The sequence below is a fragment of the Gasterosteus aculeatus genome, chromosome 8 (genome assembly GCF_964276395.1).
Source record: "Gasterosteus aculeatus chromosome 8, fGasAcu3.hap1.1, whole genome shotgun sequence".
In the NCBI taxonomy this organism is placed as follows: Eukaryota; Metazoa; Chordata; class Actinopteri; order Perciformes; family Gasterosteidae; genus Gasterosteus; species Gasterosteus aculeatus.
This window is the reverse complement of record NC_135695.1, coordinates 8,239,896-8,255,467: the sequence shown is the minus strand read 5'-3', so window position 1 is coordinate 8,255,467 and position 15,572 is coordinate 8,239,896. Positions and strand designations below refer to the sequence as shown.

General features: G+C 41.1%; 1 protein-coding gene across 1 annotated transcript in view; it reads left to right on the top strand.

The window, feature by feature from the left end:
- The window catches only part of LOC120824136 (BMP/retinoic acid-inducible neural-specific protein 3), a 34,658-nt gene extending 26,659 nt beyond the window's left edge, over nucleotides 1-7,999 (top strand). Inside the window, exons 7-9 of the mRNA XM_078107955.1 lie at nucleotides 1,576-1,798; nucleotides 5,106-5,448; nucleotides 6,319-7,999. Coding sequence (XP_077964081.1) covers nucleotides 1,576-1,798; nucleotides 5,106-5,448; nucleotides 6,319-7,089 — 1,337 coding nt within the window. The 3' untranslated portion in view covers nucleotides 7,090-7,999. The remainder of the gene's footprint in view (nucleotides 1-1,575; nucleotides 1,799-5,105; nucleotides 5,449-6,318) is intronic.
- Nucleotides 8,000-15,572: the final 7,573 nt, after the last annotated feature.

Sequence of the window (15,572 nt, the reverse complement as noted above, 5' to 3'; positions counted from 1 at the left end):
GAGGGCAGAAGCGTGCTCAGAATGAAGACGACTACAAGTGTCATAAATGCGTCCTTCCCCGAGGGCCATAACACAAATGCCAGAAATTCAAAAAAAAAAAGAAATACAAGGTCAAACAGGCAATTCTCCCTAATACCAATGTTGTTGTAGACCTTTGACCAAGTGGAGCCAAAACAGGACTTGACAGAATCAGAAGTCTAAACAGTTATGTTTTTTATTTTTTAGGCAGGGCTTATATGTGTCGTTTAGGAGAAGACGATGACATGAAGATGACAAAACTGCATCCATCAATATATATTACACATTTTTCGAAGTGTGTGTGTGTGCGTGTGTGTAGCCTATATATAATCACTTCTTATCATCTATAGTGTCAATCTGGAGTTTACCTTTGTGCCTTACCAAGCACTATCCAAAGGGTGTGTGTGAGCTGACTTTTTAAGGCACTACATGCCGAATTTAAGGCACTTGATACATCAAAATAGAACAGGTTGCCAAGGGATGTCCAATTTCAAAAGCCATTGAAAAATACAGCCATCTTTCGACTACAACAGTGGAAAATAACTGCTGTACCTGCTGTCTTTTATAGCAACCCACTTTTACTGGCAATGTATTAATATACACAAACATTTTTTGTATTTATACTCAATACACCTTAATTGGTGCAAAAATGTAAGATTTGCACGGCCATATCCGCATCCAGTTGTATTATCATGAATTAAGAGATGTGTATGTTTGATTAAATCTACTTCATGCCACGCAAGGGGTCCCAGATACAAATCTTGGACCAGCTCCCAATTAACTTATGGCCTATTTTTCGGGTACACGGGATGTAACACAACAAGTGCTAGATTACGTTGGCAAAAAGGTGTAACAAAACGAAAGCTGTGACATCGGGGTATTCAAGGCCAAAAGCCAAAACAAAACGGCCACGTGAACAAGAAAGTTACGGGTTCAGCTGACCGACAGAAATACCACTGAAATCCCCAACTAGCCACAAAACAGGAGAAAACAAGAATGACAAAACTTCTCCAATGATTATCCCGGCTGGCTACCATCAACAAACCAGCAAATCATCACGAAAATCCACATTTCTCTGCTGATTGCTTGATGAGTCTCCGGTTTGGATTTACGGAACTGAAGCTGGGTGCGACAGGCCTGAAACACAAAGAGAGCTCTCCACTCTAAAGAGGCAGAATTAAGTCAGGGGGTGTAACGGGTAATAAAATACATACTCATGTTAATTATTGAAACCAAATAATTGCATTTAGGTGGAGTCACCGGGCTATCACACTGTCTTTGCATTAACTCTCATCAGTCAGAATGTACACTACACTTTCTAGATTCAATGCTACAATTTATCAGAAGAATATGAACTTTCGGGCTCTTTAATGTTGCTCAAGTGTACTGCAGATATAAATGTTAAATGTAAAACCATTGAAGGAATTCTGAAAGTTTATTTGGCAACTTCATAAAGTCTCGGTACTTGATACAGAGAATACTCATGAGAATAAACATGCCAAAGCTGTTTTATTGACGAAATGTTAAGATGTCGCCGTGTCTTGTCTGTGGTTACAGATGAATTCAAGGCATTCTACGCGAGGCTCCCCCAGAACTACTTTCTGAACGTGTCAGGCCTCCAACACTTATGGTCGATGGACAACTTGTTCCAGTGGCGGTACGAGCAGTTGGAGAACAGCATGCGGCTCCTCGCCAGTCGAGCGCAGAGAGTCATCTTCAAGCTCTTCAGTCTCAGCAAAAGATGTCATCGACAGCCCCAAGTGCACCTACCAGGAAAACGGTGAGACCGGCCGCTGGAACACAAATCGCATGTCTTTGATGAGTCCTATGTAACCCTTCAGCAGCAAACATGCCTTCCTGTAATGTAGTTCTCTTTATACGGTAATCTAGTGACATACCGTACATCTCTTTTGTATAACATCCTCCTGAAAATGCAAAACAACCTGCCGATTTGACTGCAAGAGACTTCTTTTCATACATGCAAATGTGTCTACATAAGTAGCCGTATACCAGGCTTACTTTGCTTACATCGGTGCTCTAACATAAATCTTCAACTTCTCCATCAAAAATGTATTTGGCTGAGAAATCTTCATGGAATCTTTTCATTTTTATTTCACTTTGTCCCCATGAAACCCCTCTGAAGCATGCATTGGTTTCATGGCCACAAAGAAAAGAAATTCTAGTTTCCTCAGCCTGTGGTGCTGAGCGAGGACACTTTTTTCACAATTTCGCAAGAGACCGCTTGTCAGTAAAAAGACACGAGCCCATAGATGAGTTTAAGTGTTTGGCCAATGCTGGTGAGGTCAGTTTCAGAAATTTCAAGGTTATGTTTTAAGACCGAAATAAGATTGATTTTTCCCCCCGGTTGCCTCCTCCTTCTGAAGGGCTGATTGTCAAAGGTGATGAATCCAACCATTACTGTCGTTTACACTACTCTCAGATTGAACTGAGTTTACAGAGTAATGGCACTGATGCTAGAGACCATAACACATAAATAAAGCCAGCGACCTATTCAATGTCCAGTCGCTCTCTCGATTTCTTCTCTTCTTCTTTCTCTTCTCCGTCATCCTCTTCACAACATTAATCACAGATCAATGCAGCTGATATTCCCACCCACTTGCCAGGAAAAAGAGTGGGAGCATCCTCACTCTCATCCAGGCAGTATTTGTCTTACAAACGCCGCGTGAAGGAGGGCAGCGTTCCTTTTACTTTTCTCTCTCCACAAAAACGTCCATATTCAGTGGAAGGAGATTGATGAGGGAATATTTGTTCAGGAGATGAACGGTGGCTCTCGAAAAAAAAAAACCTCACCCTTCATTTAACATCATGTTTGAGGCACTTGAGATAGATGAGAGATTTGTGATTTATTTTGTGTCCTGGGGCCTACTTTTTCTCTGCGCTGACAATTATGAGCAAATAAGGCCGTCTAAGTAGCAGTCAGATTGGCTTTTATTAGGCGGGTAATCACAGAGTTGCACAGCACACTTGCATGAACTTTTGCCGTTAGGCATACTGATGCACATTGTCATTTAAATGATTTTCACTAGTGAGAAAATTCCTTTCTTGTGCGTGGGCTTCAAACAGCCGGATTTTTTTTATATGCTGCTCCTCACATCGTGGCTTTACTACTAAGAGAGAGTACAATCGTCTCAAATGTTGAATAGCTTTTTAATTAACTAGCCAAGGGATTCAGTAGATCTGACCAATTTCATTCTTGCAGCCTCACACTGTTTCAATTACTGTACAGTACGCGCATTCACACCGAGGAAAACTTGCCAGAAGGCAAAGACATGATGACAGCACTCTTTTCTTAATCAGCATTGTCCACATGGTTTTCATTTGCAAATCGACTGGTTTGGCACATTTGCTATTGTAAATAGCGTGCATACAGTACCTCTGACAGAAGATGAATGGGAGTCTGCCAAGAAAATGATGAGCGGTAACAACGGTAATGAATAACATGTTGACGATGATTTGCGTAATGATTACATTTTATCTAATGCACAGTTAACAATGGTGGATGGAAGAGGAGAAGGAAACTTATATTAGACATTTTATAAAATAAGAATTAAAAGACCGAAAGCTGAATCGCAATATGATAATCACAACAGTAGGTGTAGCTCAACTTGTTTCTCTGCTACTTTTTAAAGTGGCGCAGAAACTTCAAACGCATCTCCGTAGAGGAGAAAGGGTTGCAGGGAGCAGGATAGCTGTAATCTCACCAGGGACCTAACAACAATACAGCTGCAGTCTTGTCTTGGAGACTGCTTTGCTCAGCTGAAGCTGTCGGAGGTGAAAGGCCTCGCCTACAGGTGGAGCGTGACGGAAAGGAAGAACCCTTTCACATCATTTCCCATGAACGCTTTTTTTTTTTCCATAAGGGGGTTTTGATATTCAAATCAGTGATTTTCTTTACCTAAAGCTGCTTCCAACTGCCAAACACAATGAGATTGGGATAGAGAGGAAGTATGCCCCAAATGTAATCCGGCAAACATTTTCAGATTAGCATAAAGTTTACCACAATAAACCCTCATCAAAGAAAAAGGCTTCTTTTTTTTGTGAAAGGAAAGCCAGCGGTATGCACCGCGCAGCCCTTCTCTTCAGCTAGCAAAGAGGATGAGCAGCACAAATGGATCAGTCAAGAAAGTGCTACAGACTGTAATCAGACTCAGGCCCACGTGGGGGAATTTAATGCATCTCCGAGAGTCGGAAAGCTTAAGGCTGGAGTGCACTTCTAATGTTTGAGTCACAAACTGATGGAGGATAAATTTCTGGTCCTTTTCAAAACGCCAATATCTCTCTGCATATGTAAGCAACACTCAATGGGCACTTCATGATATTTCACCACTTCCCTACAATCTCTTATATGGCGGCAAATCACTGTCAAAATTCGAGAGCGCAAATCAGGTTGATGCGCGCGCGTAAAACAAACATCCGTGAGAAAAAGCCCATCTCGCGCGAGATATTTGCTCGCTCGCGGAGCGTGAACTTCCTCGCTCGCGAGGTTAGTCTCTGCTCGCGCTCGAAGGAGTTTTCTACGCGCTCTCTTTTTTCTTTTTTACAGTAAGGGGGCGGAGCCAGTCACCATGGTCGGTACACCTGATTGGTTACAAACCCCGACTTTGGATTGGCTGGAGTGATGCATTCACACAACTATAGAAGCCCATTTCCGCACTAAAGAAAGGGGATAGAAATTTGAAATTATGAGATAAATCGTAGTGGACCGTAGATGACAACCAGCTACAACCATCATTTACCATCATTACCGGCACATGAAGAGCAATGCGTCCAGGTCGCAGACCGGTCCGTATTTGTAAAATACCGGGGAGAAATTCAGAATCTGTGAATATCTTGCCAACTTTCAATATGGATCGACTTTTTGAAAAAATGAGGTTGTAGTGAATGTGATATACAAGATATGCGCAGGCTCCTCCATAGTTCGGTAAAGTTGGCAAGATATTCAGATTCAGACTGACAGAGCGGTCTGCGAGCTGGATGCATTGCTCTTAATGTATCACCATGTCACCCTATAAGCCCTGTTCAATAATCTCTCTCTCTTTTGTCTCTCTGCTGCCTTTCTGGAGCAGGCCTCAGTCTTACTGGCTGAGTCACCTGCAGTCTCTCCTGTATTGCTCAGAGAACAACCAACTTGGGGCTTTCTCCGAGGAGCTGCGGAGCTGCAGCTGCCGATACGACCACAGCCCCTGTCAACTGCCGCCGCCCTGCTCCGTCGGGGAGGGCGCGGCCTGCGCGGCGTGCGCGACGGACAACCACACCCGCTGCGGGAGCTGCAACCCGGGCTTCTCTCTGACGCAAGGGGCCTGCAGGTCCATGGTGGCGGATTCTACAGAGAACTACCTGGGATTCGAGATGGACCTTCAGGATTTGGAGCTGGGCTACCTACTGCAGAGAAGTGACCGCAGGCTAGAGGTACACATTTCTTTTGGCCTTTTGTTTAATGTATGAGGAGAGCCGGGCCGTGTTTCAAAGCAGTATCTAGGGGAGGATTTACTCACTCGTGGGAGCCACTCAGTATTACAAAGTATCGAGGATGAATACGGTTAGTACAGATTTATTTTAATGCTACACAAGAATTTTTTGACAACACCTGGCGGGATGTGTTTCATACAATAAAACTTTGACTCAACATAATATTTGATATAACTAAAAAAATCGTTTGGCTGAAAGTTTCTTTCTTGAGCTTGGAAATGGTAGATCCTCAGTAGGTTGAGTTTATTTTAAAGAACCATCTGGAAGGGTACTGGATGTGGAAGAAGGAAAAACTATTTAGTGTGTGTTGTATGTTGCCTAGTGCAGTACGAGTTGATAAATGGAATGATTACCTATACAGTACATACAAGTTTGGACACATTTTGCATTTGTATATATATAAAATACACATTTCATTCATTCATTTTTATCATTTTATTTTTTTGTCCTTTGATTCAGGATGTAATGGTAATTGAAACATTTCTTCAAAGAATGACCAAGCCTACCTTTTGAATGTTCATCAACATAATTGTGCTTCCATCTTAGCCCATGTGTGCATTGGGAGACCAGGACGGCATGTTTCAATAAGCTTTTGCTTTCATTAGTTTCCTTTATTAGCAAATCATCCTTTCCTTGAAAATAACTCAATGTTGGACTATTGCAAAGCGAATTATTGAAACTTAAACAATTAATTGTGATCTGGCTTTTTAGCTTAATAAAGTTCAAATGTTACACTTCATGAATGTACTCAATGCGATCTCAATGTGTGGTGCTGTACATCTACACTGCCTTCATCTGTGTGTCCGACAGGTCCACGCGATCTTCATCAGCAATGATATGCGACTAAACAGCTGGTTTGACCCTTCGTGGAGAAAAAGGATGCTTCTGACGCTGAAGAGCAACAAGTACAAGTCCAACATGGTCCACATGCTGCTTGGAGTATCCCTTCAGATCTGCCTTACCAAGAATAGCACCCTGGAGCCCGTCCTCACTCTCTACATCAACCCATTTGGGGGGAGCCACTCGGAGAGCTGGTTCATCCCTGTGAATGAGAACAATTTTCCAGATTGGCAGGCCACCAAGCTGGACCTACCCTTTGAGTGCTATAACTGGACTCTGACGCTGGGCAACAAGTGGAAAACCTTCTTTGAAACCATCCACATCTACCTTCGCAGCAGGATAAAGACTCAAGACGGAGCCAATGACAGCATATACTACGAGCCTTTAGAAGTGACGGACCCTGCTCGGAACCTGGGCTACATGAAGATCAACAGCATCCAGGTCTTTGGCTACAGCATGCACTTTGACCCGGAGGCGATCCGCGACTTGATTCTGCAGCTGGACTACCCGTACACCCAGGGGTCGCAGGACACCGCCATGCTTCAGCTCTTGGAAATACGAGACCGCGTGAACCGGCTGTCCCCTACGGGACAACAGCGGTTGGACCTGTTTGCTTGTCTTCTACGACACCGTCTGAAACTTACTGCCAGTGACGTCGTCCGCATCCACGCCTCCTTACAGGCCTTCAGCTCACGTCTGCCCAATGCGATGGATTATGAGACCACCAAGTTGTGCAGTTAACAGCTGCTCTGAAGGGAGATTTTGACTGTCCTCAACTTCTGGACATCAGAATGGGGCCCCATTGTGGTGACGATGACACTGGCTCTCTGTGGATTATCAAACTGTATGGTAAAACGGGAGAGAACCCGCTGTGGACAGCTGAAGAATGTACTCCTCTAGCTGTTTTTGCTTCTGTTTCGTGGCAACTACCTTCAGTGCTAAATGATAAAGAATGCACCAGCGGGAAAATGCACAACTGTTTGACAAAAAAAAAAAAAAAACTATTTGACAACAAATCCAACAGTAAAAATTCAAATATAATAAAGTTGAACCATCCTGTTTCAATATGACCCTGCCCATTTATACTGTAAGTACCAACACCAAAATAATTGACATTTTATGGTAAAAATGGTTAAGTCTGTTTGTTTGTAACTTTTATATGTTTCTTTGCTTCAGTGACTGTGTACTTTCCATGAAGACAAGAATACAGTGGTGTCAGTCCAGATTTTGTAGATACATTGATATTAAATGATGATGTTATAACAGATTACAGCTGTTGCCGGTTATTATTAAACTTTGTTTGAAGTGTTCTCACTCACTGATGACTAATTAGAATCTGGGTGAACAAATTTGATGAAATTATTGTAACATCCATGCAGTCAACTTTGGATTTGAATTTATTTCTGCAATCACTTCAATTTCCCGCGACATTTTCAAGTTACTTCATGCTAAGACATTAACAAGGGGGAAATCTGCTCCAAGCACAAACGTCAAACAATGAATTGACCTTTTCTTCGGTTATTGTAAAACTTTCTAAACAGTATTCCGCAGGGAACGAAAACCCTGTTAGTGCTAATGATTTGAAGACTATTTGCAATTTAAATTTATATTGAGTTATGTATGTTTGAGAAGAAAATTAAATTAATTAAATATCTTGTCTTTGTCTGCATTTCGTAAAGAGCACTTTTAATAACAAGCTTCCTGTGGATGCTATTATTTTGAATCCATTTTGCTCCCTTTTTTTAAGGTGAAGTCCATGCAGTTAGAATATTAGTTGGTTGTTATTTGCAGTTTTACTCACCAGTAATGTACAGCCAATAAGTTTATTCTCTGCTAAAACTAATACAGCGCTGGACAAGTCAAAATGCAGCTTGGAAGCGGCTACAGGGCAGAAGTCCACTACAGACCAGGATTTTAAACTAGGTTTTAAAGTGGATTTTGTGGTTGCAACTTTTCCCGTCTTCCATATGATGGAACGTCAGTTCCACTGCAATTGCAATTGGACCAGCACAGCTGCACAACTACACACCTGGACATTTTACAGTTCTTTCAGCATTATTTTTTTTCCATCACATATGCTTGGATATTGGGGTGTGAGCTTTGTCAAACACATCTCGAGTGCACAGCAGGATTAGATCTGAACCCATCCAGAGTAGAGTCAGAGAGAGACACGGGACAGCAGCTGCTGCTGTTGTGCTGCTGACGTGTTACTTCAGACAAGGTAGCGGACCATATACCAATTAAGCTCAGGCAGCACACAGCACTTTATTTCCAAGTGCAGAGCATCTCATGTCACTATTGTTGAACTGTGTGAAAGACTGTGTGGGAGGTACTCGGTTAAGAAAAACATTTTTACTGCAACTTGCTTTGCCAATAATTACACACAATTATTTACCGGTTACACTCAACAGCTGAGAAGATGATTTTGGAGGCCACCACTATAAGTTCCAAAAGATAACTTTTCAAAAGTTAAACGTAATATACTATTCAAATAGGAAGCAAGCTAACCAGCTCAGTGCTTAAGCCAGACATTTATTGTGGCTTCCTCAACTATGATTTCAAAAGCTTGAATCTTGACTCACTTTGGGAGGCTGGGAGGACTCTGACCTCCTTACAGCTGATAAATGTTGCAAATTTACTTTAGGAATGTAGTTGTCTGACAGTTAAATGTCTCTTTTCTTAAAAGTTGAATTGAAGTTTATTTTGAAAAGACACTATGCATTTTAGAAGTTGTGACGGAATGGTAAAAAACTGATGCTCAGAAAGGTACCCAGAGCGTCATAGTTTAAAGCTCAGAGCCACTGCCCAGGCATCGCAAATTGATGAGGCTGTGGGTGAGATCAGTTAATGAGTTAGTTAAGGATTCAGGTTTAATAATCAGAACGCCTCAGCTGTGTAGGTTCAATTCCAAGCAGGAGCAGGCTCAGACTTTAGGTATTTTTATTTAGCATTAATTATACTGATGTCACCAGATTAATGATAATATATTGGTGGGTGATAAAGATTCTTTTTTGATCACTGATCAGACACCATGTGCCTCTGTGCCAAAGGTCAAAGTCTGCCTGCATTATTAATGTCAGACATAAGATGCCACCTCTGATCCGTTAACATTCACAATTCTTAGCGACCCTGCAGATAAAAGGGAAGTTGAACATTTGTTGAAGGTTAATAATCATCACCTCAATTTCTCTGTTCCTCCCTTCAAAGCCAACTTATGTCAAAAGCTACTAGGGAAGGGCTGTACGTGGATGAGCCGTGTTTGATGAGATGTACGAGTGCTGTAATGTATAACCAAATGTCAGTACGTCACCTCCTGGTTACAGCCTCTTCAGCTACAAGGGGGAAATAAGTGCTTCAACAAAGCATCCAAAGAGCATGTCAAAAAGATTGAGCGACATGTTATGTTTCTGAATCTTGTGTGACATCAGTTCAACTTGTGATGTCAATAAAAAAAGGTCTCTCAGGACTAATTTGCAAAACTTTTAAAACTGATGCACAAAAGGGGAACAGGTCAAAGCAGGAAACATCTCCACAGTATGAGTTATTAGGGATGTGAGAAAATAATTCTGCCCTCTGTATGTTACATGTTCCTCCTCAAGCACAATCCCGAAAATCCTGAGGTAAAATGATCAGAATTGTGATGTTTAACAGCACTCTGGACATGGTGCAATTACCAGACTCAGTTTTAATAACCTCTCCTGCAAACGTGAGGAGCCATGAGGCATTACTGCTTCATTGCACCCTTGTTTCAATGCAGCGGTGTTAGAGGGTTGCGAGAAGCGAGCTCGGATTAGAGAGGCTCTGACATTTAGTTGTCTGTCAATCAAAAGTATCTGAGTCTCCCTTAGTGATTAGTTTTTTGGTTGTAGTCTCTTATTTCAACTTTGAGTGAGCTTATTAGGGAAATGTCTCCTAAAGGCAGAATTTTTATGCTAATGATGTTCTTGGGCAACTTAAATTTGAAAAATGGAGGCCAGAAAAGTGTAATTCCTCAATACAAGATTTCAGACGACTTAGACCAAAATGAATTAATATGTAAATTTACTAGCTATTACGTTCTGGCAAATGTTTATTTGCCAGAAAGTAATAGCAAACATATTGAAATCCGTTCGGTCAAGATCTGTTCAGCATTGTTGCATCTTTGACATGGTTGTATTAAAATAGCCAAACAGCCATATTCTATCAGACAATCAGAAATGTAGGTTAGATATTTAAAAATGAAGAGGTACATTTCAAAATCAGTTCCTTGAAGCAGAGCAGGCTTCCAGTAAGGGTTGCATTAGTTCTCCAGTAACTTCTTCAAACATCAACTTATCTGAATTGTTATCAAATGAATAATTGTCTCTTAATGTCTTAAAATCATTTTAGATCTTTTACTTAATTTTTCCAGCAAATATGTGCAATTACTTTCAGGTTTTTTAAATGTATCACTAAGAATACAACATTTTTTGTTTTAATCTCCAAAAGGAACTATGCGATAATGCCTTACTAAATAAATTTAAGTTAATTAAGTTTTCCGAAAATGTGCAAACCAGCCTTGAAAGACCATTTTTGGACATTTCGCTATTGTTAAAATTATGGTTATGTTTAGTTACTCAAATACGTTAATGGGAAATACTTTAGAAACGGTAAAATACTTCAAACAGACGGATTTGCCGTAAGACGTTTCAGTACAATGCATTTCCAGTGGTCTTTGGAACCAGCGTAATCACTTGGCACATTTCATCAGTGATTTGGTCAATGCCCTTTGTTTGAAACTCCAGGGCTCCATTTAACCATCATTTTTCACAGTGAATATTAATGAGGGAAATTAACTATTTGGTGAAACAGACAGACATTTTAAGCATTTTTCTAATTAGTCTCTTTGAAAATGAACAGGCAGAGCTGTTTTTAGTGAACTAGCCATTTATTGTTAGTGTTTATGTAAAAACAAAGTGTTGGACTCTGTGAGATGGCTTCTGCTCTCGCATCTGTCCCTTTTTTTGTTTTCCTGCATTAATTACTTCTCATATTTGCACAATCATGCACGCTCACAGACCAAACTTTTCCTCCCAGGTGACCCGGCAGTGGAATGAAACACAAAAAAGGAAGAGCAGCAAAAAAGTAACTGCTGCCTGCCGATAAATCAATATGCTGCTTTATTACTTCAGAGAACAAAAGGCTGTGCATCGGGTTCGATTGACTCGATCACCTCGAAGCCTCCGATGATGTAAATAAATAAAATTCTCCTGGCCAGACCAGAGCAGCATCAATGTAGTACTCATGTGATGATGGTTTCCGCCTGATGTGTTTTTGGTGCAAACACAAATCAATCCTGAGTTAATTAGCCAGTGTCAGGCATTGCAAAATGACATTACTTAAGGTTTTGGATGAATGCTATCCATCAGGAAGAAGGTCTGCATCGACTGTGGATCTGCAGACAGACAGACAGAGTGAGTGAGAGTCCACAGGTTGAGAATCTAGTGCCTCTATGTTTTATTTGGCTCGGTTATATTTATCCATTCCTTTTTGTAAAGCAAACAGAAGATGTTTCTTGGTAAACACAAGACGAGAGTGTCCCTGTAAGTCGAGCACACAGAGTGTGGAAAGCTGGAGAAAAGCATGAGACCGGCTTGGACTGTGCTTCTGGAAATATTCAAACATCGAACCCAACATCCTCACCACCACAGTCCAACAAAATCCTACTGCATCACGCTTGACTTCAAATGTTGCTCACAAATCATCAAAAGCACATTATATTAAACTATCATTAATGATTATTAGGCTTGAGATCTATGTAAAGTTCATGCACTGAAGAGAAATAATAAGGTTGCGTACACAAAGCAATATATGTCTGTTATTTTCTCCGCATCTATTACGAGTAAGGGGAATCGGCCGAGCACACGAGCACACAGCTGATTAGATCTGATGAGCCCTGTTGGATCGAGGAGTAAGTGGAACACCACGACATTTGCATTGAGTCCACAGAGTCCCGATGGCAGTGCATTCAGAAAATATGGAGTGGTGGAGGGAGAGAAAAGTAGTTTTCCCATCATTTTCATCCCGATAAATTATTGATTGCATGGAATACTCTGGAATAACTCCAGCAGCTTGTCTGTATTTGTTTCCACCGCTGTGCATCATGCAATTGATGGTCGATATTCAGACTTTAATATTAATAAACAGACCGCTCTGGTTTCCAAACACGCATTCAGAGATGAGATGGAAGACAAATGACAAGACACACAAGAATGCGGCTAAGCTTAATGGGATAATTGGATGAGAAACTGTCATTTCACCTGGTGAGGGACTGTTGGTGAAGGCAATTGGCTAGACAGCAGAAAAAAAAAACCTAATCAGTTTGGTCCACTGAGAGCCATTTTATGCTGCAACATCAATTACAAAAGAATTGCTTTAAGGTTCCTCCTGCCAGGCTTTCCAATGCATCACTTATGAGACAATCCTCTGCTGTGACATGTACTCATCAGAGCACTAAGGCACCGGCATTAGACAAGGTCATTTATAAATTATTTGGATTTGTGTCACACTTTTACAAAGACGCGACTCTGCAGTTAATGTCTGAGTCTGTCTGTGTGGAACCTGGATTTGGCACTATTTATTTTCTTGATAACTGAGGTCATGCAGAGCTGTGATGCTCAAATAGAATTATTATTATATTACTTAACCAATTTTCATCAAACATTAGACTTAATTATCCTGATTGTGTTCAAATGCAATTATTTGAAGTGAGCTCACCCTGTAGTAATTCGTAAAGGAAATGAGGGTAGGAAGACTCAAATTGTGGGAAAATCAGTTGTAAAAAGACTTGGACGAAAACATAATGCCTATTAATTTGACCTTTATTCATCCTAATTAAATCTCTGAGGGATTACCTTCACACTGCACTCAAAATGGTAGCTGCTTGCACTTTTGCTGGCAGCTAACGGCACCAACACCCTTCACAATGCAAACACCAGAAACCCTGCTGGCAGATTCAACGGTGTTTTCTTGAGAAGGAACAGGAGGACGGGCGCTCCGGTTTGAAGGACGTTATCTGCTGTAGCTGCTGTTCGAGCACAGAGGCCAGTGGTGCCTGTTAGCTAGAAAGCGGAGCGCACAAACAAGGACTTGCGTGCACTACTGTGTTCGTATAGCCAAACTTAAAATAGTAGAACAACCACAAAGAAGCTGGGGTAACAATACACACAATACAATTAATTAATCAGAATGTGGAAGGACAAAGCTAATTTCAACCAATTGCAGAGACGGTTGAGAAAAACGTAATGGGATCTTCTCAGAATTAGGGCTGCAACAACCAATCGATGAAAATCGATAAAATTCAATTATTAAAAGATTTGGCAAAGAATTTCATTATCGATTCGTTGTGTCGCGCGATTAATACGTCACATACGAGCCGACGTAGAGGAAAGAGCAGCCAGCAGCGCTGGCAGTTGTTGTGAGTCACATGACACAGGCAGAGACGTCTGTTCGTCCAAGGTGTGCGAGCATTGGGGTGGATGTGACCCTACGGCCAACGGGGAGGTTGAACAGGAACCGAACTGCAATTTTTTTTTTTTGCGTGGCGGGAATGCGTTACTAAAGACTGAAATGAGTAGCTGAAACGCTCAATGCGTGACACGTGAGAGCCCTGAAAGTGTGTCAATGGCAAAATATGCAAAGTCAACGTAACCTGCCACGGGAGCACCACGGTGTCCCGTTTTGAAGTGAGGAACGTAAGGAGCCTCCACTGCGGTTAACTCGTCATCCAGCTGATCAAGCTAGCGTTAGCTCGCTAATAACAGCCGTACACCGTTCGCAAGACTAAGACACGTTTTTATTTACTCGCCTCTTTTGGACCATTCAATCTGTTGTCTTGTATATATTTCGTGCTTTGTCAGATTTCGGTTATTGTTGAAAAATATATTTGTATGTGTTGTACTTTTTAATGCTGTCTTACACGGCAGTCTAGTGCGCTTGCGCATATAATGCGGGTTATACGGTAGTTGATGTTATGCCTGTAAAGGGAGACACTGTGATCCATTAAATCAGGGGTCTCAAACTCAAGTCAGGTACGGGCCAGATGCAGCCCACCTCGACCGAACGCGGGCCAGACCATTATGGCCGACGGGGGGGATGACACTGACGGTCCGACCGGCGAACGGAACGGTCGGCGCTGGGGTGGAGGTTGTAAGTGGCTGCTAACAGCGAGGTTGCTACAATATAGAACTCGCGGGCCGCACTAACATTACACTTTCATATGAAGGCGGGGGCCACAAAATATCGTCCCGAGGGCCGCAATTGGCCCGCGGGCCGCGAGTTTGAGACCCCTGCATTAAATCAACTAAGAAGCCTCTAATGCATTTATTTACAAATGCCTTTTTAAATTCATCTCATAGCACTTAGTTATTTTTTAGCTATGGGGTGTATACATTTACTTAACTTGCACTACAATGATGGTAATAATTTAATGAATAAGTTTCAAGTGAACATGGGGGTGTCTTTGTGAGTGTTGTAGTATAGAGAACAAGTTCTGGCATGAAAACAAATCCTGTTTTTTTTTTTTCTGATTTGTATTTTTCTTTTTATAAATGATTATGTTTAAGGAGCAACCTGTATTTTTGCAATGTGAATTTGCAGTTCTGTTTTTGAAAACTACCTTTTAAAGGAACTACTTACGTGTGTGGAGCTACGGTATCAAGACGAGTCTCTAATTAATCTCCATGTGAGGACATGCCTCTTGACTTATCGAGCTTGATACTACATGCTGATTGTATCTTTATGATATTACAAGATAGCAGGTTTTATCCCTCCTGGGGTTCCTGTGCTCCTCATTTGACACCAATTTAATTGAAAAAGCCCACAAATCAATAATGTATTTCAAAATCAAATGAGATGATGATATGCATGTATTGAGTTTTTCTGGTTCATTATCACAAATCTTGACTTTGACTGTGTAATGATTTATGTCACTATTTATGTTGAAAATCTGTGGCGGTTTAGAAGGTACACAATCACAAATAAATCTGTTAAGAATAATAACATGTATTCTCTTCTGGGTCAATTTATCCCCAAGAAAAAATAAAATTTCAATGAATTTAAACAACTTTTTTTGCAAAAAGGAATATCATCATCATCCAAGCATCAGTGAGGAACACATAACCGTTACCGTTATGTTTTAAAACATTAAAAAGTACATCTGAACATTGTGTCAGCGATTCTTCTATGATACTGAGTAAACACACTAA